The sequence below is a fragment of the Oryzias latipes genome, chromosome 11, assembly GCF_053564925.1.
Source record: "Oryzias latipes strain Hd-rR chromosome 11, Olatipes_Hd-rR_3.1".
Classification (NCBI taxonomy): domain Eukaryota; kingdom Metazoa; phylum Chordata; class Actinopteri; order Beloniformes; family Adrianichthyidae; genus Oryzias; species Oryzias latipes.
The window spans coordinates 10,075,587-10,102,224 of record NC_136247.1 but is presented as its reverse complement, the minus strand read 5'-3'; the positions used below and the strand labels follow the sequence as shown (position 1 = coordinate 10,102,224).

At 43.8% G+C, this 26,638-nt stretch overlaps 3 protein-coding genes and 1 long non-coding RNA gene across 5 annotated transcripts; 3 read left to right on the top strand and 1 right to left on the bottom strand.

Moving 5' to 3' along the window:
- The first annotated feature begins 1,260 nt into the window (after nt 1-1,260).
- LOC144995591 (uncharacterized) lies at nt 1,261-3,832 on the top strand. Its single transcript, XM_078955320.1, has 3 exons — nt 1,261-1,431; nt 1,503-1,734; nt 2,824-3,832. Exons 1-3 carry the CDS (start codon nt 1,392-1,394, stop codon nt 3,701-3,703), a joined length of 1,152 nt encoding a protein of 383 aa, XP_078811446.1. The 5' UTR covers nt 1,261-1,391; the 3' UTR covers nt 3,704-3,832.
- Nucleotides 3,833-7,753: 3,921 nt separating this feature from the next.
- On the top strand, nt 7,754-12,579 carry apoea (apolipoprotein Ea). Its single transcript, XM_023960024.2, has 5 exons — nt 7,754-7,958; nt 8,069-8,126; nt 8,885-9,035; nt 10,320-10,607; nt 12,180-12,579. Exons 2-5 carry the CDS (start codon nt 8,084-8,086, stop codon nt 12,484-12,486), a joined length of 789 nt encoding a protein of 262 aa, XP_023815792.1. The 5' UTR covers nt 7,754-7,958; nt 8,069-8,083; the 3' UTR covers nt 12,487-12,579.
- A 1,096-nt stretch (nt 12,580-13,675) lies between these two features.
- Nucleotides 13,676-25,582, bottom strand: si:ch73-347e22.4 (uncharacterized). 2 transcript variants are annotated; one of them, XM_023959998.2, is made up of 5 exons: nt 23,608-23,995; nt 22,947-23,128; nt 19,899-20,355; nt 19,236-19,417; nt 13,676-18,470 (listed from the first exon to the last, which is right to left on the bottom strand). In XM_023959998.2, exons 1-5 carry the CDS (start codon nt 23,993-23,995, stop codon nt 13,986-13,988), a joined length of 5,694 nt encoding a protein of 1,897 aa, XP_023815766.1. In that variant the 3' UTR covers nt 13,676-13,985. The 2 variants fall into 2 exon arrangements, with proteins under 2 accessions (XP_023815766.1, XP_023815767.1); XM_023959999.2 differs by lacking the exons at nt 22,947-23,128; nt 23,608-23,995 and adding an exon at nt 25,457-25,582.
- Nucleotides 21,359-24,110, top strand: LOC111948202 (uncharacterized). The gene is made up of 3 exons (XR_002874161.2): nt 21,359-21,414; nt 22,973-23,113; nt 23,592-24,110. It is a non-coding gene; the product is annotated as an uncharacterized LOC111948202 (long non-coding RNA).
- Nucleotides 25,583-26,638: the final 1,056 nt, after the last annotated feature.

Here is a 26,638-nt window from a genome sequence, read left to right as displayed (position 1 = left end):
AATAAAGTTTGGTTTGAATCTTTTGGTTCTTTTGCTCATTCTTAGGTTCTCTTTTCTCGTAGAGTATTTGGTCTTACTGCATATTCCTGCATATCTTCCATTGCAGCAAATGTACATCAGGACAGAATGGTTTAGTTTGGAAGTAAATGACATGAATCTGGCCTGAAAGTGTCAAGGCTGAGATATTTTTTAAACACTGTGACACAAATGACTCATAATAAATAAAGATAAGTAAATGTAAATCATATTTAATTCATTTTTTTCTTTTTGTTGTTTTATTCTGTTTTCACTTTTATCATATAATTTTTTAAGTAGTAGTTATTTTGAATAAACACTGTGGTATTTCCTAACCATTCAAAATAAAAGTACTATTAAAGGAAGAACAATGACTGAAAGGTAGCTTTTAATTCACTTCAACTTAAAAAATGTTCAGTTAATGTTGAAGTTATCTTGTTTCTGCTTCCTGAAATCCAAAACAACAAACAAAAAGAAAAGGAAAATATGTCAAATAAGCTTCAAAAAACAAAACAAAGTCACTTGCTTTAAAAATTCAAGAAACTTGGTGAAAACGTTTAAATGTTTGCAAACTTACAGGAAGGGTGAGAAGAACATCATGTTCTTAACCCTTGTGCTATCTTAGATGACCCCACTCTTACTTTGACGTGTTCTCCCTACCATGACAAAGGTGGATAAAGGTGGATAGATTTCAGATAAAAGGTTCAGAGCACTGTCTAGTGGGTCTAGATGACCCAACTCCCAACGTTAAAGTGCCTAGGATAGCACAAGGGTTACAGAAAGAAGATGATGTGAAAATGTGTCAGCAAAGCAAAGTTGAGTGACGGGATGGATGATGAAAAATGGAAGAGAATAAAGGAGATTATTTTTCTGACATAAGTGGAATTCTTGTCCCTTGATAGCTGAGTAACGTTAAACTTCCTGGTCTCCATCCATACATCCTATGTCCTTTCTTCATCCTAATTAGGAGATTTTTGGGTGAAGGTGGGGTTCAGCCCGGTCAGGTTGCCAGTTCATCGCAGGTGCACAACCCCACACCGCCTGAGGGGTTTTTAGAGTCATCAGTTCACATGTGTAATATATGTTTGGACAGAGTCCTGCAAAAAGACTCGAATGAACAGAGAGAACACGCAAACTCCAAGTTCTCAGATAAATAATCTATTAGGAGTCACAGCAGCAGAGAGACATCTCATCAGTTTGTTCGGTTAGTGAAGATAAGCATGATGTTCTGTAGGACCTGCATCAGAACGTCAGACTCCTGCTGCTATAAAAGCCGCTCTCACTTGGTGGGACAGACATTCAGCAGCTGAGCTCCTCGACGAGCCAAAGACTCAGGACCGACTTCTCCCAGGGGCGAAGCTTTTGCAGTAGGCACCATGAAGCTCCTCATTCTTCTCGCCATCAGCGTCCTCACAGGTCAGAGGCTCTTGTTGACATTCTGAACGCTCACAGGAAACAAAACGCTGTAACTGATGTTGTGTCTGCAGGCGTCTGTGCGAACCACATAATGCAAACCCAGAATGAAGCGATGCAAGCTCAATGGCACCTCGAGGACCATCATCCTGGTGACCACAATCATCACGGTCACCACCATAATGGTGGACACCATCACAGTCACTGCCATAGTGGTGAACACCATCACGGTCACCACCATAGTGGTGAACACCATCACGGTCACCACCATATGTTGGACATCCATCAGATCACAGAGATGTTCCAGTAAGACAACCTCTTTCTTAAAGATTTCCTCTCAACTCAAAGCTCAAGTCTATTTATGTTTCTTGTAAACTTTTTTGTTGTAGTTTTAAAAATAATCCTCCAGCGGTCAACCCTTTCACGCAGTATGATTTAGAATGTACTATTTAATCCAGGACTCTACTTAATTTAGCATCAAATTGAAAGACAGAAAAAATAATAATTTTTTATATAATTGAAAATAATATAGAGATGCTCACAAGTACCTTTTTGTGCAAGTTCAAGTCAAGCCTCATGATTTGAGCTATTATAAAAAGTCAAGTCTCAAGTCTTTCAACCGACAGTCAACCAATAGTCAACCCTTAGTCGACCCACAGATGACCCACAGTCGACCTACAGTTAACCGACAGTCAGTCCTTAAGCTGCATTCATGCAATTCGCACGTCAGGGGCATTGAGTTTCATTGATAAGTCAATGTACAGATGCGGTCTGAGGCACGTCGAGGTTGATGCGGCCCGTCAACCAATCAGGGACTCAGCTTTGGGCACGTGAAGTTTTCAGTGACTCGATTAAATCCAATATGGTTGCGCGATGCTTGGATTTTTGTCGGCAGATGGAGAGCACGTGCCGCAAATTTGATGCTCGGATTGCGTCCAGTGTGAATGCAGCTTTGGTCAACCCAAATCTACTCACAGTCAACCTAAAGTCAAAATGTATCCCTACACTACTTTAAAAAAAAAGTTGTGGGGGCACAGTAACAGGCAGCTAATGTTTCTGCATTAACTAAGCAAAATCATTGTAAAGGGACTTTACTTGCCTCAAGATTGGGAGGTTAAGTCTTGAGTCAAGTCTCAAGTGCTTGAGGTTGGGTCTCAAGTCAAGTTTTTAGTCCTTGAGATTGATTATCAGGTCAAGTTTTAGTCCTTAAAGTTAAATTCTAGTAAAGTCTCAAGTCTTTACATGTGCAGCTTGAGTGCGACTCAAGTCTTAGTCTCAAATCCAAGTCCCCATCTCTGTGTATAGGAGCTGCAGAAGGATGTGGGGTATCACCTCTGCTTTAAGTGTCAGTTCAAAGGTATTCCTTTTTTCATTTTGTTGTTTTTATTTTTGCAGGGCCTACCTGCAACAAGGCACACAATCCCTTGGCACGTTCTATCAAGATCTAGGGGAGCGGTTGAGTTCTTTGACCAAGAATGCCCATCAAACTTTTGAGGAGGAGATAGCTAATCTCAGCAGATACATCAATGAGAATCTGGAGAAATTTAGAAGACACTCCTTTTTCCACAAGCTGTCTGCTGAGGTCCAACAAAGACTGGAGGCCATCAGACACGACATTGCCCAGCACCTCAAGAACTTAAACCCCAGACTGCTGCAAGAGGTTGTGGGGGAGAGGATTGGAGAACTGAGGGACCAGCTGGCTCACACCTTCAAACACCTGTTGCAAAATAAGATCGAATACGCCCAGGAGGTGGGTGAGAAAGTGATAAATAACCTGGATGAATTCAGGGAGCACTGGGGATCCCTGGTGAACTTGTATGACACTATGCTGCATCATTATAAGAACATACAGGAAGTTGGAATAAAAATAAAAGGAGAACGCAAAGGAGTCATTAAAGGAGGACATGAAGGACACATGAAAGGAGGACGCAAAGGAGTCATTAAAGGAGGACATGAAGGACACATGAAAGGAGGACGCAAAGGAGTCATTAAAGGAGGACACAAAAGACACATGAAAGGAGGACACAAAGGGAGAAGATCCAGCGAACGAGACATGAGAAGACCTGTCAAGGGAAGTGTGAATATGTCCGGCAGAGGAGACATCAAAATATCCAGCAAAGAAGGTGTGAAAAGAAGAGGCAAAGGAAACAAGAAAGCAGACAAGAAAGAAGACTGTGATGAATCCAGCGAAGAACATGACAGACGACACACCCAAAGGAAAGTGCAAGCTTGGCTGAAGGCTTTTTCCAAATCCATTAATCAGCATTCCCACTGAGAACTTCCCCATCACAGAGCTCCTCTTCATCAACCTCAGACCTCCTTCTGAGCACAAGGAGACATCTGTCATTTTTATGCTTTTATTTATTTCATCTGACTTTTTCCCTCAATTAACTCTGCCGGTATGTGTCGGTTTGAGTCTGTGCTTCGTTCACTAAATGTTGGGATTTTCTTGCATGGTCAGATAAACACTTGAAACAAAAATCAGAGAGATTGTTTTTTTCTAGCAAAGTTTTTGTCTGGTTTCACTTCAACATCAACACTGAGAAGCTATGGAAGCATTTGTGTAGCATTAATAAAAATAAAAGTCAATACCGGAAATGCTTTTTCATTTTCAAAATGAAGCTGCATTTGTTGACTCAAAATTAAAAAGAAAAAGCAATCCGCCAAACCGCTTTTTCTTTTTCTTCTTTAACACCGCTTATTCTGTCACTCAATTAAAATGATAAAGAAAATGGTATTCGACATTTAATTTTCAAAAAGTTCTCTGGTAAATGTGTAGCAAAATTAAATTAGAAAAGTCTAATTTGACTATTAAAATGAATTAACAAATGCTTTATCATTGTCACAATGTAACTGCACCAAATGACTCACAAATAAAATAAAAAAATCAATCCTTCAAAATGCTTTTTAATTTTCTACTTAAAAACTGACTTATGCAACACCTTTCACAGGGTGGACATGAAAACTAACATGCAATCCCCTCTTTGCATTTTCGTTTTAATTATGACACAGAATAAGCGTTTTTTAAGTAGAAAATGAAAAAACATTTTGAAGGATTGATTTTTAATTTTACTTTTGAGTACGACGGAGTGTTAGGGCCACCAAAAAAAAAAAAAAGTAAAATTACGAGTTTTTATCTCGTAATTTTAGGAGATAAAAACTCGTAAATTTATGAGAAAAAACTCGTAAATTTACAAGATTTTAAGTCGTAAATTTATGAGAAAAAAACTCGTAAATTTTCGATATTAAGTGGAAGTGAGCATGCAGAGCAGCAGGTGAACGCCGCGCAGCAACAGAGTAGACCGACTAAACTCAGTTGAACAGGTGAGCTGAATGAGCTTGAACGTTCCAAATATCTGGAAGCTCATTTGTTTGATTTACAATTTATTCAAGTTTTATTTATTGATGGTTGGTTTGCAGGATCCCTGCAGCCCGATGAAGCCATCGGTGTCCCTGCAGCTTTCCACTTCATTCCGTTCTTCCTCCACCAAAGACAAGATCTCTACGTTTGTGTGACGCGTCCGTCTGAGGAGGAGGATCACTTTTTTTGGCATTTTCAATGTTCTAATGCTAATATAATAGACTTTTTTCATTCATCTTTGTTGTTTGATGATATAACGGGACGTTTACTTCCACATTGGTGTTCAGATCTGATGACAGGTTCATGACGTAAGGTGACAGATGAACTTCAGGGTTTGTGAATGAAAAGGAGAATAAAAGCTGCAGCGATCCTCTACTCCCAAACGTGTCTCTGAGCTCCTTATTTTACATTTGAAACTCCGCTTTACTGAACCCCGGAAAACCGGCTCCACTGACAATAATCTGATTTTGACTCGCCATAGGTTCAGAATCTCTTTGTTTTAAACTGATAATAAACCTGGAAATAAAGCTTCACAAAGGGCTCCACATCTTTCATCTTCAAGCGATGCTCAGATAAACGGACAACTTCGGTGTTTTCTCCTTGTTAATCTCTGAAAAAAACTCGTAAATTTACGAGGTTTTTTTTCTCGTCAATTTACGAGATAAAATGTCGTAATTTTACTTTGTATTTTGGGTGGCCCTAAAACTCCGTCGTATTTGAGTCAATTGATGCAGTTACATTTTAAAAGTGAAAACGCATTTCTACGTTGGCTGAGAGGTGCAGGACACGCTTAAGATACAACAACAACAAATCCCAAAATGAACAAATACTTTAATACACCACAGCAAATCACGAAACATAACAGCAATTCACGAAACAAATTACAGAGTCCAGAAACACAACAACCAATCGCAAAACACAACAGCAAATCATGAAAGCTGTTAGCAGCTGATCGCTTTTGTTAATTTTTTCTCCTTGTTTTGCTGTCGTGATTTTGCACTTACTGGCCATCTTAACGGAAAGGGAATACTCTTAATACTGGAAGTGATGTAAAAAACTTTACCTTGCTAAGCATTGTTGTATTTTTTTATTGTAGCAATACAATTAAAAAATGCTTTTGGACTGTCTCGTGTATCTAAAACGTCGACATCAAATAACAGTAATAATTGAATGTAAAAAAATCATAAACAAATAGATTTTGAGATTTTGAGGAAAATTAATTTTGCGATTAACAATTCAAAATACAAAAAAGTACAATAAGTTCGGGATATTGTGAAAAACTGAATGGATGTCATATACACAGTTTTTGTTTCACCTTGTTGAGATAGGGAGTTCAATTGTATTGGGGGAGTAGACACACCTCATTTTGTGCTTTCCACATAATGGTCTCCCTGTGTACAGTGTGTTACTTACTGGCCCAAAACCAACAATTTTGAAAACAATAATAATGGATTGGATTTATCGGCGCGTTTCCAGACGCTCAAAGCGCTTACAATGTGTCCGTTATTCATTCACTTCTCATTCACACTTGGTGATGGTAACTACTGATGTAGCCTCAGCTGCCCTTGGCAGACTGACAGAGGCGTGGCTGCCAGTTCCCGCCTACGCCCCCTCTGACCATCACCAAGACATTCATATGCAAGTGGAGCCACACTGGAGGCAGGGAGGGTGAAGTGTCATGCCCAAGGACACAACAACAGCTGGCTGGGGAGAGCGAACTGCCAACCCTTTGAACATTGGGCGACCTGCTCAACCGCCCGAGCCACCGCCGCCCAATCATAAAGACAAACCTTTTCAATTTCATCAATTTTAACAATCTGTAGATATGAAAAAGCTGATTTTGCCAGAAAGTTAATTTAAGTTAAGAGCAATGAATACACAATGTTGCTTAATGGACAAGCACCCCCCCTGGTCATGATGCACCTTCGGGTTGGTAGTAGGCAGTCAGATGTTGCAGGGTGAAGTTGTCTCTGAGTGTCATCAGCAGGCTTGCATCAAGACAGAACTACTGGCGGAGTTTGTGCCAGAGCCAGGAGTTACAGACCACAACCATGACTAGTACCTGAGGACCTAAATGCATTCAGACATGGTTTTGGAGGAGGTGCAAGTCAGTTAGCGCAATACCGATTTGGTCAATGTAACTGGCCCAGTCACTGCACGTTCATACCTCAGAGACATCATAGACTTTCTCATTAAGAATGATAACCCTCCACCACACTGTAACCAGAATTATCACTGATGGACTTCAGGAAGTGGGAGTGCCTCATATGGTATGACCCCTGACATAAACCCCACATAGCCCATTTGCGACCAGCTGAAGCAGGGACTGGATAACCCCCCCCCAAATGACCATGCAGAACTGCATGCACCACTTAAAGAGGGGAATGTATTGCCTCAGAACAACATTATGAGACGTCACTGTCAGTCTGTCATTGCAGCAAATGGTTTAAGTACCCTCTATTGACGTGGCCATTTGTTGTTTTTGGGGGGTAGTAAATATTCAACTAATGAAACCACATTTTTTTCTCAATCATTATTAGTAATATCAAAGGGAATTGTCATTCAAATTCAGACCAAATAGGAAGTATTGTGAGTAAATAATTCCTATACTTCTGAATGTAAACATTTTGGTTTTCTAAATGTGGACTCAGAAGTTAGTCAGACTTGATTGACTCTAATCCAGGATTAGATCTAAACACTGTGTCCTCACAGCAGATTGAAGTGGTTTCTAATCGTGGAAAGAGGACCTTGGACTCCTTCTGTCCTCCAGGTTCCATAAATGAAGCTCCTGTCCCAGTGGCTCATAAATCAGGCTGATTTGATAGCGGGTTAACCTCTGACCTCTCGCCTGCTACGCTGTCCTGCAGCCTGGTGACATCACGCCTCACCATCCCACAGTCGTCTCGTCTAGACCCGCCGTTCCTCCTAAGGTCCAACAAGGGAGGGAGGGGCTCCGCGGGAAGCAGGCGCGTGAGGCGCACTAGCATTGCTAAGGTGCAACGTGGAGCCAAAACACTCACGAGGCCATAAAATATGACAACAACGCAGTTCATGCGGGGAACTTCGGACGCGGGTCAGCAGCCGTCCCGACTTTTATCGGATCTAATCCGACTATAAAAGTGGAGAGGCGCGTGCCGATCAGCCTCACGTCAGATCACACCTTACACAGGTGAGGCGCGCGCGCGCACCTTCAGCTGCAGAATTTCTGAGTTTAAAAATAAAAACAGCAAATAATTAAGCGGATTTGCATCATTTCTGTCATGTTTGGTGTCCACACAGGTGATCGTGCTCATCATGAGGGTTTTTGCTGTGATCCTCGCTCTGGCTGTCCTCTCAGGTGAGTCCAGGTGATGAGGAGGGAGGGAGGGAGGGAGGGAGGGGAGGGGGGGGGTTCTGTTTTTAATTCACAAACAATAAGCAAAAAATTATCACTACTCTCAGGACATGATCGCTTAAAAATTATGATTATTGAGGCACTCTAACTCATTTTTTAAATTCAATAAAATTCAATTCAATAAATATAATTTTCTGTTTCTATAGAATAGAAAGGATTTCGTATCTAAAAATTTTATTTCGGGTTACTGTTTGGTAACTTTTGGCGTCCAACAGATAATGGATTTAAGTTATTCTCACAAAGAGACAAAGTTCTGGATCGTTCTTGTTGTGAATCTGGATCTAAATCACTTAATTCAAGCTTTTATTTTTATTTTTTTGCTTCTATTTCTGATCTGACTGCAGAGTAGATTCATCCAAACACATACTTGATGGTAAACAGTCTGCGAAGCTCCGTCATAGAACTGAATTACACTCTTAGGTTATGTCTTCAACCCTATTTTTGGGTAATTCATGATGGGTTGTCTTTATGGGTCACTTTTTGGATCAATACAAATTTTTTGGGTTATAGTGTGAAAATGTGAAAATTTTGTGGTAAAGTTTGAAGACCAGAAGTCTCGAAATCTGAGATTTTCTTTTTAGTGAAAACCTTTGCGGTAAAAACTGAAGATTCTTTCTCAGCTTCTGAACAACAGCTGCACCGTCTGCACACATAAGAACACCTGGATCTGTGTGTTTGAGATGTTCTCCTGTCACATGCAGGGTGCCACAGCCGCACTGTGCCTCTGGAGGACCTGAAGAACACGTGGGAGGTGACTGTGGAGAAGTTCCAGGATTACATCACAGACCTGAACACGAAGGCTGATGGCGTGCTGGAGAACATCAGGAGCTCTCAGATCAGCAGAGAGCTGGAGTGAGTTGCCCACCAGCAGGGGGAGCCACACCTCTTTCAAATCACATTTCCTCAACCCACTTGATTTTTTTAACCAACTAGTGTTCAGAACTCTGCGTTGCAAGCTTACAGAACAAAACTGTAGGTTTCTCACCCCATTTGAAACCCGTTTCTCTTAGGGCCACAAACTTCTGTTTAAGCTTCAAAGTCAAAATTCGACTCCGATCATTTTTTGATCTATTTTCAAAGCGTTCCCAGTGGTCTTTCAATTATGGTGATGTCATTTTGAGCCTAAATCAAATCTGTCATATAGGATATAGTGTCTTCCCAGCAGCAGTAATTCATTAGAAATTTGCCTCTGAGTTGTGGACAGGACCTTTGGGGCGGAGCAACCCCGCCTCCCTTCCCCTTCCCATTTCTGAGAGCTCTGAACAGCAAGCTTTTGGGGGTATTTTCTACGACACAAAAAGCTCTTTTTCCAACAGCATTTTTTCCTCTGCTCCTGATTCACTACAGTTTGAATTTAAAAAATGGTTAAAAAAATGAATTTTTAAACCTAATTTCCTATATGTCTTCCATCATCATGAAAATACTACAAGAACATGTTAAAAATATCCAAACACAATTTTCATTGGAGTGCATGTGTAATCCGGAAGACCTTAAAGCACGGAAGAAAAGAGAGAATTCTAAGAAAGTAATAAAACTTTTATGTAACTTGCTGAAGAAGTTGAACACAGCCATAAAAATAGAGAAAATTAATACAAAATCCAGATTTTTAACAGCAAAAGGTTCATCGAGAGAAAAAACAGTTTGGAGAAATATTAAATTAGTGATAAATTCTAGTTCTGAAGTAAGCTCATGTTAAAACAATATATATTGTTTTAAAAAAAGGCTGAACAACAATACTATAAACAATACCGTTGTTAAAGTGAAATCTTGATTATTGATCATATAGGTAAAGTGTAAATGGTTATCAAAAGCATGATGAATATGAAAAAGAGCTAAAATGAGTGAAAAGGGTGACATTTACTTGAATAATGAAGAGAGGAACTGCTGCGATTTCAATTATCTTAATATTTAGGAAAACCAAACTAAAACCCAGAAGAAGAGCTGGGAGCCTCCAGAAGGAGCTAAACACCAGAATAGTTGAAGCATCTGAAAGCATGGTTGAGATTAAACAATCTTAATAACTGGAAGAAGAGTCCAAATGATCCTCAGCATTTACACACACATTGTTTAATTAAAGTGCAGGTGGAATTATGGGTATTTTTCCTCTGACTGTCCCCCCTCCCTCCATTAAAACAGGACCCTGATCCAGGACAGCATGTCAGAGCTGTCCATGTACAAAGACGACCTGGAGACCAAGCTGCACCCCTTCACCCAGCAGAGAGCGGAGCGCCTGAGACAGGACCTGCAGCTGATGGCGGACAAACTGCGCGAGCACATGAAGGAGGCGCGCGAGCAGGTGGACCGCTACGTCCAGGAGCTGCAGACCATGATGGAGCAGAACGCCGACGACGTCAAGCTCAGGGTGTCCACCTACAGCCGCAAGCTGAAGAAGCGCCTCACCAAGGACACACAGGAGATCAAGAGGTGAGGAAGAGGAGGCAACTCAAACTTCCTGAAGCTTCTTCGGCCTTTAGGTTTCCTTACGTTTCGCACTCACTGACTCATGCATTTTTTTTGATTAAAAGAAAAGTTCAAATGTGAAAGTTTGAACAGGCAAAATAGATTAATGAAGTGTTATCTTCAGAAGAGCAGCTGCCTCTTAATTCTTCTTCAGCGCACAACAGGAAGTCCAAACACAAATGTTCCTGATTTAAGATAAAACTGCAAAAGCCTGACAGTGGTTAAAGAGTGAATCTGAGATGAAGAAAAGCTGAGACATTTGTTTGTACTCTGGACTGACCAGCAGTGGCGGTTCTACCCTGAATTACTCCCCGGGCGAGGCCCTCCTCTAGCGCCCCCCCGAAATAACCAAAAAAGCATGATTTTTTTATACTTTTTTTATACCCGCAGCCCCCCCCCCCCCTTCCCGTTCGTCAAACATTTCCAGCAGGAGCGCGAGCAGCTGCACCCAGGGGCGCCAATTCGCTACATGGCGGCGCAATTTTTATTTTTATTTTTTCATCAAGCACTGAGCCGCGGCCCGCGACCGTTGCCCCCCTGGAAGAAGATCCAGCCAGGTTTGCGCATGCGTTTTGTGCTCCGTGCTCACCTCAGCCTGCACCCTTCACCCCGCGCCCCCTCCCTTCTCCTTCTTCACCCCGCGCCCCCTCCCTTCTCCTTCTCACACACATTTGCGTCTACTTCTCAAAGACAGCAGGGAGCGCAGCTGCGGGGCGGGGGCGCCGCCAGGTTTCAGGCTGTTACAAACTCTGTGTTATAAGTAAACCAATAGTGATGCATAAAGTATTTTACAAAAGCTGAGCCGCTGGCGCCGCCCCTCCGTCATTTTTCCGCCCCGGGCGATCGCCCGTATGGCCCGTGCCTAAAACCGCTACTGCTGACCAGGACCAGAAAATCTGATAGATCTAAGTTTTAGTCAAAATGTTCTCCTTGTTCTTCCTATCCGACACACAGGAGGTAACTCTGACTCATTATCAAATCCCTGAATGGCCGATTTGGCTGATTTTTCCAGGTGGTGTAGTCTGCATCAGTCTTCAGTGCTGTACGACATCACGTTCCCGCCAGCAGTGACCAATCTGGTTGAAGCTCAGATGGATAATTTCAGTCCAACCCCCCCCTTCCTCCAGTCCTAAACCATTGTGCAGGTTCCCTAACAGAACTGCTGCTCATGGGGTTCCTCAGGGCTCCATGTTAGGCCCCGTCTCTGCTTTCATGAATCATAAAATCCCCCCATTGCCTTTTCTCCTCAGCAGTTACCTGGTGTGGGTCACTGCTCTGCTCTAAAGTCTGAATTCAGATCAGGATGGGATCACCTTCATCTGCTGCATCAGTAAATGTTTTTCCAAGAAGATCCAGCTCCACTGATGTACTGAGCTGAATTGGAAATCAATTCTGGATTGTAGGGCAATATTCTTGTTGCTGCAGATGCAAGCGCAAACCTTCAGGAAGTGTCTGACAAAGTGATTTTAAAGCAGATCCCGCTCGAGCAGAAATCTGAGCTGCTTTCTGGACGCTTGTTTCCTTTTTCCCTCTCAGGTACGTCAGCGAATACTTTGAGGAGCTCCACTCTCGCACCTCAGAGAACGTGGAGGAGCTGAAAGCCCGCCTGGATCCGTACTTCTCTCAGGTCCGAGACAACGCCCAGGCCAAGATCTCCACCCTGAATGAGCTGCTCCAGTCCCAGATTGAGAACGTGAAGACCAGGATGCAGACCACCCATGAGGATGTGAAGGAGCGCGTGAAGGTCGCCGCCGAGGAACTGCGCTCCGGTGTGGAGACTAGGATGCAGGAGCTGCGCAATTGGTTCCAGCCCTACGTGTCCATGGTCAGGGAGAGCCTGTAGACTAAGACTAGTGCGCCCCCCCCATGGAAACATGTTCAGACCGAAACCAACAAGTCTGTGGGGAAGCATGAAATATTAAAAGATCTAAAAGTCTGCAGTGTCCTTCTTTATTCATAACCAGTCACCACTATCGCACAATATCCCCCTGAGGACTGCCACAAACTCACAGCTCAGCAGTATGAACAACACCAATGCACAAATCACCCTTAAACCCAACAAAACACAACTCATCAAGCCACACATGAACAACTCAACTAAAGAAGGCCAAAAACACACAACTGACCACACTTTGAACCCTACGACTGTGTGTTTCACCCATTAGAAAGACACAAACACAGAACACATCCCAGGGAACTATACAAACACACAATTCAATGTACAAAACAGTGCAATTTATCCATGAGAAGGCAACAAATTGACTCATGAAAATGCAACAAAGCCGCATTTTATCTGTAAAAACACCAACACCGCACACCTTTGCCATGAGAATGACAAATACAAACGCAAGAAGAGGAAGTTAAGCTCACTCACAACTTGCACAAAAGAGTCTCACAAATATACAATTCACCTTGTAAAATGACAAACTCAGCTGTAAGAATGACAAAACACGCATCTTCGGAACACCAAACTGAACAATCTACAGTGGGAACTTATCCGGAGCACATTTTACCTGGAAAAAACACCACACACGTGCATTTCACTTTCAAAAAAAGGTCACAAAATTCACAATTTACACACAAGAAAGCCAATTAAAAACATGTAATCAACTTGGAAAAAACACAACAAATGCACTATTGCTAAGGAATAATGCCACAAATGCAAACCTTTTGAGGAAATATCCTTTAAAGTGGAAAGACAGAAGTTTTTTCTTTTTAAACTAAAATCCAAAGTTTGGTCCACAAATAAAACAAAAACTAGAACATCTGAGAATGCAAAATGATCAGATGTTAAATTAAAAAATACAAATATATCCGATAAATAAAATTAGAAATTAAAGACAAACAGGAAGATGAGCAATTTTGAAAAAAATTATTTTTTGGTACTTCCTGTTATAGTTTTAGATTTAAAAAAAATAACCCCTTCCACACCAGAACTGTTACTGAAGATTGAATAAAATATTTTAAATGATCTTTTTCTGTGCAGCCCGTTGCTGTTGGTAGTCACTACTGATAAAGAATGAAGACAATGATAGTAAAAAAAATCATTTTAATAGTCATTTTCATATTTTAAGCCACACATGTAAAAACAAGCTGAATAGTTAAAGTTGTACATTTTTAAAAAAGACATAAAAAGTGCAATATATATAGATGATGTGTTTTTCTGTTACAGCAGTAGGTTTTTATTTATTTATTTGTAAAACTGTTTTAAATTCATTTGATTTGAAATATGTTTCCTAGATAGAGAATAAAAACTTTCACAGCAGAAGCAAAACTTTAGGCCGTCAGTAGAGGGTGCTGTTTTCTCTTTTTGTCACATTAAACACTGAAAACCTGAACTGGTTAAAGTATCCGTGCATGTTCCATATAGTGTGCGTGCAGCTCCGAGAGCTCTGCGAATGCCGCCGTGCAGATTGCACAGCTGTGCATATCGTCCATTTGTGGCGAGACTAAAAGGGGCGGAGCTTTACTCTCACAACAGCTGTCTGACTCGCTGAAGTCTCTCTCGGGGATCAGGGACTGAATCAGGAGGTCCAGCTGGTCCATTTCTGAAACCTCTGTGGCCTGGGGTCTGCTCGAGCTAGCTGGTTTTTCTAGGGAAGATCCAGGTTCCGCTGAGGTTCCAACCTCATCTTCTGAGTCTGAAATCAGAAGGGCAGGCTCCGAGGGCGGCGCTGGGACGACGTACAGCCGGTCAGGATGAGGATACCTGAACAGGTGTTTCCGGGTGCTCACTGGTAGAGGGCGTGGTTCCTGCGGAGACTCGAGGGCGCCCCTCTGAGGGTCCTCCAGAGTTCTGCGGGTGAGGTAGGAGGCGGGGCTTTCAGAAGGTCTCTCAGACCTCTTTGCTGCTGTGAAGTGACACACCTGATGAGCCTGTAGGAGCTCAGCGCTGGAGAAAGTGGCGTTGCATTTCCTGCAGGGGTATGGGAAGCACAGCGGCTCTAGTAGGGGCGTGGGCTCGGGAACGCGGAGCCGTGCCTCGTGGACGTTCAGGTGGGCGGTCAGATCAGCGGAGGAGGAGAATGGCAGCTGACAGCGCGTGCACACGTAGGGTCTGACCCCTCTGTGCAGCAGCTCGTGCTTCTTCAGGTTCAACAGGCTGGAGAACGGTTTTCCACATCTGCTGCACGTCCTGCGGCGGCGCCGTCCGCGGCACTCTGAGACGTGGGAGCTCAGCTGGTGCTCTTCTGCAAACGTGGCGGGACACGCCGCACAGCCATGTGGCGTCTGAGCAGCGTGCTCCTGTAAGTGAAGCAGGTACGAACCCAAGAAGTGGAAGTCCAGCTGGCAGTTGCTGCAGCGGAAGGCTTTTCCTGGTTTCTGATGGAGACCCCGATAGACTCGGAGTCTGCTCCAGCGGGGGAAGCACCTCCCCCAGCGAGCACACATGAAGCGCCTCAGAAGGATCGCTTGGGGGCGGAAAAACAGCTGTCGAGCTCCCTGGTTGGACTTAGGGTTCACTGATGGATGACTGACATCCACCTGCTCGACTGAGGCAGAGCTGCAGGGGGAGGGAGAAGATAGTTGAACATCAACTCCTTCATCAGGTCCTCCTCCAAGAGAAAACTCCCATCCTTCTCGTGTTTGCTCCTCCTCTGGATGCTGGCATTCTCCTCGAACGGGTTCCGCTTCCTTCCAGGAGCCGCTCAGCATTCGCCTGCAGGTCTCTGCCTCGCCGCTGAGCTCACAGCAGGCGGAGCAGTGCTTCGGGGGCTCCTCGTCCTGGGGGTCCTGCTGCGAGCAGACATCGCAGCGCCGACACCAGCCAGTAGAGTGCGTACGCATGTGAAGGACAAAGTGGCACCAGTGGGGATGAACCTGCCTGCAGGTGGGACAGGAGAAGAGCACGGAGGCAACAGATCCAGCTTTGGGTTCACTGAGTGGTTTTTCAGACTTCAGAGTGTCTAGGGCCCCTGACTGGGTTTCTGGGGGCCCTAATTGGCTTTCTGGCGGTCCTGACTGAGTTACTGGGGCCCCTGACTGGGTTTCTGGGGGCCCTAATTGGCTTTCTGGCGGTCCTGACTGAGTTACTGGGGGCCCTGACTGGGTTTCTGGGGGTCCTGATTGGGCTTCTGGGAGTAGGCGCAGATCCAGGTCCTGAAAAGATTCGGTGGAGGAAGCGGTTCTTGTGTGAACCTTTCTGTGGAGGCTGAGTCCTGCAGGACTCCTGAAGGTTTTCTTGCAGGTGGGGCAGCTGTGCCTCCTCCTCCCGCGGGTGGGGAGATGCCCTGCAAAGGCGGTGATGTCACCGTGAAGCTGCCCCCCCTCCCTTGGTTGTGCAGTGCAGCTCTCAGCGTGGCTCAGGTGAAGGAGCAGCTGGGTTTTGCTGTTGAAGGCTGCGGCGCAGCATGGACAGCTCAGCTGGGGGGGTTTCAAATACCTCTTTTTGCGTGGGGGGCGGGTCAATGGTTTGCCCTCAGCGTGAATCGATCTGTGGAGCGTGAGCACGGACAGGTGGCGAAAGGAGCGACCACACACAGAGCAAAGGTGGCTCTGCACCTCGGAGTTCATTGTTTGATGAAGAAGTTCGTGGTTATTTGGTGGAGCGTTGACGTTGGGGGCCCCACCCTCCCCAAGACCACTCAGCCGGTCGGTTTTCTTCCCCGACTCACTGAGATCAATTGGGAGCAAGTTCCTGAAAGTGTGAGGCTGCTTCACCTTCCCGACAGTCCTGATGATTCCACTCGTCCGTCTCCTCCGGGGTTTCCTCCTGGGGGGCGCCCACTCCTCAGTGTGACATAAAAGCTGTGATGTCACACTGTCATCATATTCTTGCTTGATGGCTTTGAATTCGAAGATTTGAGTGTTTTCTGGAGTCTGACCAGATAATTTATCCATCTTTGACTTCTGTTCTCGTTTTTTCGCATTTTCTGGAGGTTTCGGGTTCAGATTTGAGTCCTCGAACTCCAAAGATGGTCTGGTTCGTGGAATATGAGATGTTGCTTCAGGCTGGTCTTTAGGTCTTCTTCCCCTCTTCTTCTTCGTTTTCACCACTGAATCTGCAGGTAAACTCGGGTTTAAAGATGAAGAGCAGAGAACAAGAGGAACATCTGCAACAGCTGCATCTAGCGGTACTTTCCATGTTTTCTCTTTGAGAGTTTCTGACATCTCTCCAGGTGGAATAGAAGGTCCCGGAAGGCTTAAAGTAATGTCTGCTGCAGAGTTTTTCCGTTTTCTCCACCTCTTCTTCATCGTGGATGCTGGATGTTCACAGTTCTCTGTCTTGGAGTTTAGGTCATTCAGAGTCTTCAGATGTTCTTCCCGAGTTTCCTCGGAGCGTTTCTCAGGAAGTTCTAGTTTTATCTTCTTCTTCCTTCCTCTTGGCTTTCTTTCTCCCTGAACTGCTGGTTTAGGCTGCCCCCCCTCAGCTGTATCAGCAGCAGCCGTCTTGTTGGTCGGCGGCTCTGAACTTTGCAGCTTGTCCTCTGTCCATTCCTCCTTTCTCTTCCTTCCTCTCCTTTTCTTGATCGTCTCGATCGGCTGCTCCCCTTCCTCCTCCTTCAGGCTGACAGATCCAAACCAAACTTCGTGTTGCTTCTTCTCTGGAAAACTTTCCAGGGCGCTGAATTCCGGCTCCGCTCTGCGTTTGCGACTCTTTGACTTTCCCATTTTGGCGGCGGTCCGTTGGACGCGGGTCTGCTCTGAACCTTCAGCAGGTGAACGCTCCCTCAGAAGACCTTCAGGTGGGGGAACCGCTTTATCAGCTATGCGTCTTCGGGGTTTTGGACGGTTGGACTTTACTGTAGTCCGACCCGGCAGAACAGCGCCTCCTGGTGGGAGCTCCTGCAGGTTTTGTCTCTGAGAGACTTCAGCATCAGCTTTGGTCTGAGCAAGCTTTGTCACTGTGCTGTTCCTCCTCTTCTTCCTCTTCTTTCCATGATGACCTTCAGCTCCGTCCACATTGTCCAGCTGCTTCTTGTTTCTCACCTTAGTGAGCGTCAGGATGGTCACTGTTCCTCTCAGACCTTCATCCTGCTCAGCTGATGCCACCTCCTCTTCACTCTGGAGCCTGACTGCTGTCTGAGCTCCATGATGTCTCTTCTGCTTCTCTGCAGATGTTTCCTCTGGAGGCTTTGGCTCAGCTCTCTTGTTCTTGCTGGTTCTGGAAGCTTTCTTCGTCCCATTCCTTGGTCGGTGAGCTTCCAGGACTCTGAATGTTCCTGGATTCTGTTCTTCATTGGTCTGAGTCATTAAACCTTCTCTGTTGGACCGGGAGCTGGTCAACCAGCTTTCCTTGTCCTCCTTTGTCCTGGAAGCTCCACTGGCCTGCTGGGATAAGTTCAAGTCCTCTTTTTGAGTTTCAAGATGCTCCTTGTGTAGTTCTTGTTGATTTAAAGCAGCCGTTGTTTCTACTAAACCATCTTCACCTGTGGCTACAGGAGCGTCTTGATTCAGGACGGGAGGCCCCGCCTCTCCGTCCCACCCTCTAGCGATGACCAGCAGTTTGGCCATCTTCATGAGCGTTTTCTTCTTGAACCGTCGGCCCGGTCTGTGCTTCTGCTGCTGCAGCAACTCATTCAGAACCAACTGAAGGGCCTTCTGCTCCTTCTTCTCTGAGTTCCTGGTGTCGTCTTCATTGGACGCTCTCTCTGTGGGGGTCTGCTCCTGAGGAGGGTGGGGGGCTTCCCCCTCTGGCTGTGTGAGGTTTGGATCCATGCCAGGTTCATAGTGATGATCCAGAACTTCAGGAGCTTCATCAGGACCTTCAGAGTCTCCCTGCATACTGCCAGCAGCTTTATCTCCAACAGAAGTCATGCCTTCAAGGGCGGTGGGGGCTTCTCCGCTCAGACATGAAGCAGCAGAGGTCTGCAGCTCGCCGCCAGTCTGCAAACGGAAACAAAAGGGTTAAAAATGCTGGTAAACAAAAGAACGTGTTTGTCTTTTATTCTAACTTCTGAGTTTAATCATAGAATCCATGTTTGGTCATTGAGGGGCACTTATGTTGGACCCAGGTGTTTTATGGAGGAAACATCTGGCTAACGCTCTTAATCTGAAAGGACTTCCTTTAGTTTACTTAGCGTAAGCTGCTAATTCTGACATTTTCTATGTGTTAAGAAACAACATCTGTTTATAAATGTATCAAAGTTTTTAGAAAGATTTCTACTGTTTATGATGCACAAAATTAGGAAAACACCAAAGTTTTGTCAATGAGTGCATTATAATGGTTACAATTCAAGAGCTTTAAAATACAACAGTTACAATGTTTGTTTATATTTTTTGAAGTAAACAAGATAGAATGACTTCAATAAGAATGTTTAAATGCACAAAGCCTTATTTATTTCTACAATGCTAATTTTATTCCATTTAGATGCATTTTCCTAAACAAATCCTTATATTTGAGTAAAATGCTACTTTTTATTCAGTGTTTAGCATTTGTATTAAAGAAATGTGACTGTATTTGTTCTTATTTAAAGTGTCTACGGCGTCATGACCGAAAGATGCTGTCAATCGTTTGCAGCTAGCTTAGCTAACTCAATACATTTTTTAGTTTCCAGTTTATAACAGGTTTCAAAAACAAACTAAATTCGTTACATTCCACATTCATGTTGTTTGAAGCTATCCAACAGTTTCCTGATGAAGATCACTCACCTCCTCTTCTTCAATCTTCATATTAGACCTGGAGGCGACCTGCAGATCCGGAATCGAGTGGCCCCCGCTTCCAGTTTCTGATTTCTCGTCTTCGGCGGATTTTTGCTGCTCGGCTGAACTCGGATCCAACACGCCACTATGGTCAGGTGCCTCTATGATGTCATCAGGTAACAGGTTTCCTCCTGAAACAACAAAAATGACACAAATTAAGACGATAAAGCAAGTTTAGGAGAATTAAACCTCAGTTGTAAAAAGCTTCTGTTTTTCATTTTATTGGTGTCGCTTTAGAATTAAAAAATACAACATAATAGATCAAATGTTGGCAAATAGCCTGTTTTTTTGTTTTAAAATGATCGGATGTCCTTCAGCGATGAATCGGAAATGATATTCTCCTTCCTGGAAGATCCAAGTGAAGGGGCCCCTCTGCTTTCATCTTCCTCCATAGTTTGAACCAAAGCAGTCATCAGAGGTGACGTTAGTTAACTTAGCCGTCACAAACACAGGAAACCTGGTTTCTGTAACCCGAGTTTAAACCTGATGTCTCTTGAAAAGTGGGGATCGGCCTGCCAGACAGATTCTTTTTTTTGCAAGTCTGCAGCTGAGGAGCAGCTACAGGAGCCAAAATGAATAAAAACGTCTTATTTTAGGGAGGACCATCTTCACCTGTGGCTACAGGAGCGTCTTGATTCAGGACGGGAGGCCCCGCCTCTCCGTCCCACCCTCTAGCGATGACCAGCAGTTTGGCCATCTTCATGAGCGTTTTCTTCTTGAACCGTCGGCCCGGTCTGTGCTTCTGCTGCTGCAGCAACTCATTCAGAACCAACTGAAGGGCCTTCTGCTCCTTCTTCTCTGAGTTCCTGGTGTCGTCTTCATTGGACGCTCTCTCTGTGGGGGTCTGCTCCTGAGGAGGGTGGGGGGCTTCCCCCTCTGGCTGTGTGAGGTTTGGATCCATGCCAGGTTCATAGTGATGATCCAGAACTTCAGGAGCTTCTTCAGGACCATCAGAGTCTCCCTGCATACTGCCAGCAGCTTTATCTCCAACAGAAGTCATGCCTTCAAGGGCGGTGGGGGCTTCTCCGCTCAGACATGAAGCAGCAGACGTCTGCAGCTCGCCGCCAGTCTGCAAACGGAAACAAAAGGGTTAAAAATGCTGGTAAAGAAAAGAACGTGTTTGTCTTTTATTCTAACTTCTGAGTTTAATCATAGAATCCATGTTTGGTCATTGAGGGGCACTTATGTTGGACCCAGGTGTTTTATGGAGGAAACTTCTGGCTAACGCTCTTAATCTGAAAGGACTTCCTTTAGTTTACTTAGCGTAAGCTGCTAATTCTGACATTTTCTATTACACGTCCTCCTTTTCCATTTACTAGCTAAAATATTTCACGTTTGTCTAACGTCAATGTAGTGTTCAGGTTTGACATAAAGCTGCTGTGTTAAGAACATCTGTTTATATGTTTATAAATGTATCAACGTTTTTAGAAAGATTTTTACTGTTTATGATGCACAAAATTAGGAAAACACCAAATAGTTTTGGGAGTAATCTCAGGTGATATTTGATCTAGTTTTGAATGTTTTATCAATGGGTGAATAAAATAAACGTAAAAATCCAACCGCTCTTTAATAGTTTCGCTTCTATTTGACGTCACTTCAATTCACCAAAAGTTAACATGCAGGAAAAATTTCCAATTTTGATCATGTTAATAAGTTACCAATAAGATTTTTCCCCCCCTTATTCTGATCGAAATGCGAGGTGATGAATCATGGATGATACCTCACAGCCAATTAATTACTGATGAACTTTTGGGGCATTTTTTTGTCGGACCTGGCGGTTTTTAGAGGACTTTTGGGCTGGAAAACCAGGGTCATCTGGAAACACTTGAAGTAGCAAAGGGTTAAAACCATATCGGATGGAAATCAGATTTGGAAGCACATAAAAAAAAAGTAGTTTTGTCAATAAGTACATTATAATGGTTACAATTCAAGAGCTTTAAAATACAACAGTTGTAAGGATTCAATAGTTTGGTTTTCTTTGTCCGTCACTCCACTTTAAGGTTCATGATCCACAGCTGTCTTCAGTTCAGTTAATTACCCTCAGCCTATTTAAGAGTCTTGGTTTCTGTTCATCCTTGTCGGGTCACCTGGGGGGTATTCCAGAAAGCAGGTTATGCTAGCTCCCACGGTAAGTTTGAGGCTAAGGAAGTTGATAACCTCAGCTTTCGGTTCCAGAAATGGAGGTATGTTTCAGGGTAGGTCAAGTTGCCATGGCAACTCGTGCTCTGAACATAACCTGGTCGGGAGCAGGTTTAGTTGAAGGTGAGTTTGTTTTCCGAGAGGTGAAGCAGCATGGCGTGTCCATTTGAAGATGATTCAGTGGATGAAGAAGCTCAGATAATACTTTTTCCACCATGAGAGGGTGATAAGACCACATATGGATGTTGGAAAGATAAACTTTATACTTTGATCTAACTTAATTATTTGTTTCAGTTAAAATAATTAACAATCTTTTTTTTGTTAAATCATTTTAAGAATAAAACGTAATTTTCAGACATTTATTTTTACTTTCATTCAAATTAATTCAATTAAGTAGGTGTAACTTTGGTGCTGCTGTTAGATCGGCACCGCAAAGGATTGTGGGATTTCATTCCCTTTGCATGTCTGGACAGATTTGGGTTTAACTGTGGCTTTTTGACCAAATGTGTTTAGTTGTTTAGCTGTTTTACTGTGTTTTGCCGAGTTATTTTGTCCTACTTTGCTCAAGTCTCTGCACCATGAGGGAGAGGAAGGGGGAGGATGATGAGTTTATATGGCAGCCCTTCATCAAGAAGTATGTTGACAATGTCGGAAAATTCCTAAATGAATGGACGCATGCACGAATGTGCACGCAGCACATGCTTTTTTAAATTTTTATAAAAATGAGGATCTGCCGGCTCAAACTTAGACATATGAGAGTTCAAGAATTTTAATTCATTACGATGGAAAAAAGATTACTTGAATTGGAGTAATATGAAAATTAGTTAAATAAATATGTAAATTTCAGTTGTATTAACAATTATTGAGTTTTATAGACGTAAAAAATTAGGTTGAATAAATTTAACTCAATTACTTGTTACCAATAGAAGTAATTCATTTAAGTTGGCAAAATTGGATAAGTTTTTTATATATATATATATATATATATATATATATATATATATATATATATATAACATGAATGTGGAATGTAACGAATTTAGTTTGTTTTTGAAACCTGTGTTATAACTAAAACAGAATTGAGCCTGTCAAGTACATAAAGACATTCTCAATGGATCGCCGATTTCTATATATATATATATATATATGCATATGCATGCGTCACAAGGAAAGTGGAAATAAGATCAGAAACTCGTGCGTTTACTTTGTCTGCTCTTCTACTACAAGCAGAAACTCTCTTTTGATGATGCAGCCGTGTTACTTTTTTGACGGACGCATAATCTTCATACGTCGTCATTAAGATCTCAGACTCCGTCCCACTGAAGTACAGCGCTTTCTTTTTTTCTCCACGTGTTTCCATGGTGACTCCAGAAATCGGCGATCCATTGAGAATGTCTTTATGTACTTGACAGGCTCAATTCTGTTTTAGTTATAACACAGGTTTCAAAAACAAACTAAATTCGTTACATTCCACATTCATGTTGTTTGAAGCTATCCAACAGTTTCCTGATGATCACTCACCTCCTCTTCTTCAATCTTCATATTAGACCTGGAGGCGACCTGCAGATCTGGAATCGAGTGGCCCCCGCTTCCAGTTTCTGATTTCTCATCTTCGGCGGATTTTTGCTGCTCGGCTAAACTCGGATCCAACACGCCACTATGGTCAGGTGCCTCTATGATGTCATCAGGTAACAGGTTTCCTCCTGAAACGACAAAAATGACACAAATTAAGACGATAAAGCAAGTTTAGGAGAATTAAACCTCAGTTGTAAAAAGCTTGTTTTTCATTTTATTGGTGTCGCTTTAGAATTAAAAAATACAACATAATAGATCAAATGTTGGCAAATAGCCTGTTTTTTTGTTTTAAAATGATCAGATGTCCTTCAGCGATGAATCTGAAAGGATATTTTCCTTCCTGGAAGATCCAAGTGAAGGGGCCCCTCTGCTTTCATCTTCCTCCATAGTTTGAACCAAAGCAGTCATCAGAGGTGACGTTAGTTAACTTAGCCGTCACAAACACAGGAAACCTGGTTTCTGTAACCCGAGTTTAAACCTGATGTCTCTTGAAAAGTGGGGATCGGCCTGCCAGACAGATTCTTTTTTTTGCAAGTCTGCAGCTGAGGAGCAGCTACAGGAGCCAAAATGAATAAAAACGTCTTATTTTAGGGAGGACCATCTTCACCTGTGGCTACAGGAGCGTCTTGATTCAGGACGGGAGGCCCCGCCTCTCCGTCCCACCCTCTAGCGATGACCAGCAGTTTGGCCATCTTCATGAGCGTTTTCTTCTTGAACCGTCGGCCCGGTCTGTGCTTCTGCTGCTGCAGCAACTCATTCAGAACCAACTGAAGGGCCTTCTGCTCCTTCTTCTCTGAGTTCCTGGTGTCGTCCTCATTGGACGCTCTCTCTGTGGGGGTCTGCTCCTGAGGAGGGTGGGGGGCTTCCCCCTCTGGCTGTGTGAGGTTTGGATCCATGCCAGGTTCATAGTGATGATCCAGAACTTCAGGAGCTTCTTCAGGACCATCAGAGTCTCCCTGCATACTGCCAGCAGCTTTATCTCCAACAGAAGTCATGCCTTCAAGGGCGGTGGGGGCTTCTCCGCTCGGACATGAAGCAGCAGAGGTCTGCAGCTCGCCGCCAGTCTGCAAACGGAAACAAAAGGGTTAAAAATGCTGGTAAACAAAAGAACGTGTTTGTCTTTTATTCTAACTTCTGAGTTTAATGTCACACAGAGAGGTCCCCCAGTCAACGAGAGCACTAACCACTGCGCCACTGTGCAGCCCGCCTCTAAAGAACTAAAAAGTCAACAGACATGAAGTTTGGAATCCTGGAAAAAATAAAAACAAGCATCAGAAACAAACTACGTGTTCTCTGTGGAAACTGGAAGGTTTGATTGCACATGATGGAGGAGAATCCTGATTAGTCCTCCGCTGAGCAGAGATCTGGACCAAACATGTTTCCTTCCCGTCTTTGGACCTGACTGACATTTATAGCTGTGTATTTTGCGTATTTCTTTATTCAAGAAAGCTCTCAGTTGTGACGCAACAACTAAAATGGGTGGGCCAAAGTCTCTGCTCCATTCTGATACATTCACTTCCAGACAAACAAATCCATGTTCCTCTTTGTTTTCCTCGTCTGAGCCGGCCTCCGGCTCAAAACTGTATGTCCAGATAGCTCATTTTTGTTGCAGCGCTAATGTTAAGTTGGAGGAGTAAGCTAGCAGGAGGGCGTGTAAACAGATGGATGTCGGGGAGTTGAGGCAGACCTACTCTGCGTCAACAATCAACTTAGAGGCAAATTTCTGCTGAACTACTGCCACTATGTCCTAGAAAAAGGCAGGTTTTCGTTTTTGGCTACAATCGATATAGACATAATTGAAAGACCACTGGGAAGATTTGACAATAGATCAGATGATGATCGAAGTCGAGCTTCAACCTCATGGATGGATGGGCGTGATCTGGACTTCCACTGACCCGGTTCCCAATGTTCAGAGTGGGTCAGCTTCATGGAAGGCAGAGCATTATCTTCTCTAATGGATCTACTCCAGAATCTAAACCCAAACCGTTCTGAGATGTTCCAGAGAGGACTCTCTGGGCGGGTCCAGATCTACCATGAAGCCAGCCTGGACATGTACCCAGCAGGGGTCCTCTATGTCAAATGGCCAACAGGACGCTTGCTAAAACATTTTAGAAGATGCTCATTATATTGTAGTAGACTGACTTGATTCACTGAATGTTTGTGCGCGTTAAAACACGTAAACGTGGTAGTAGTACGCGCACAAAAAGTTGCAACTAAGCGTTTTTCTTCTTAGTTTTTAAGTCATTTCGTCAGTTACGTCTAGATGTTATGATTTTTTGTTTTGTTCAAATGATTTTAAATAACGGGAATATAAAGGGGCTGAACTGCAGCTCCCAGGAGCCTCTGAGCTTCTTCATCCCGCTTTGTGTTCTGGGACCTGAGAGGAAAAGTTCGGCAGATGCCGACCGATGTGCACCGCGTGCAGAGAGCCGCGCGCTCCCAATCCAGTTACTCACGTAAACAAACTGCGTCTGCTGCACGGCGGTGACGTCAGAGTGTCGCGCAGCGCGGAGGAGTTAGCTTCGGTACAACCGGAGGAACTGAGCCGGGCCGGCAGCGCGCGCCTAGGTCCCCGCGCGCCCTCCGGGCTACCCAAACGGTAACGGCTACCAAATCTGTCCACGCATGCGCAAACGTGACGTCACTTCCGTCCAGCGATTTACGACGTCTTCGGATGTTGACAATACAAAAACTTCTTAAAATGTTTATAATGTTCAATGATCCCCAAAAAGTGTTTAGGGTCAGGACTGCACAATCTTGCAAATGACTATAAGTGGACTGCACATAAAAAAAACAAATTTGTATGAACACGGAGTATTTCACTATTTAAATTTAACTTTTGACATATTGATGATCCCTATTTCACAGATATGGTTTTATTTGTAATACATTTTGACAAAATATGATATATATGGGGGGGGGGGGGGGGGGGGGGCTGTGTAAATTGGGTAAAATTGTTACGTTATTTTCACAAGGTGAAATCTTTCATTTGGCGCCTCATAAAAGTAGACATGTGGCTACTTTTAGCTAAAATCTTCAACTTCAACTCCAGTCCATAACTTTCAACCCGTAACCCAAAAACTGTTACAGGACTGAAGTTTGGACTTGGAATGTAAAAAAAAAATAGAATAAAATATAAAATACTTACATAAGGGACAGGTGATTTCCAAAGAACTGGAAGAATGTGTTTCAATTACTTTCAGAATAATCATTAATCATGCAGAAATCAGGTGAAGGTGAAGGTGAAATGGGAATAGAGCGCATCGCTCCATGTGTCCCCCCCCATGACATCCCGCACTGACTGGGTGTTTAGGAGGAACCCGCTGCTGCTGGGACGGTTTTTGGCCTTCATTTGGGAGTGTTTAATAGTTGTTTTTCACGGGTCCCTCTCATCCACTCCGCTGGTCCGACGGGTCAGCCGCTGACAGCGGCGTCTCCTTTCCCACCTCTCTTGCGGCCGACCACGTGACTGCGCAGGTGCTCCTAGGACCTGGAGGCCTGTTTGGACCCGTGACCACCTACCCCCTATGGAGAGAAATTAGACTCAGTCGGATTTGTGCGTGCGTAATTCTTGATTTGTGCGTAAATTAGGATTTGTGTATGCATATTCTTGCTTTTTTCTCTCCATATACCCCCCC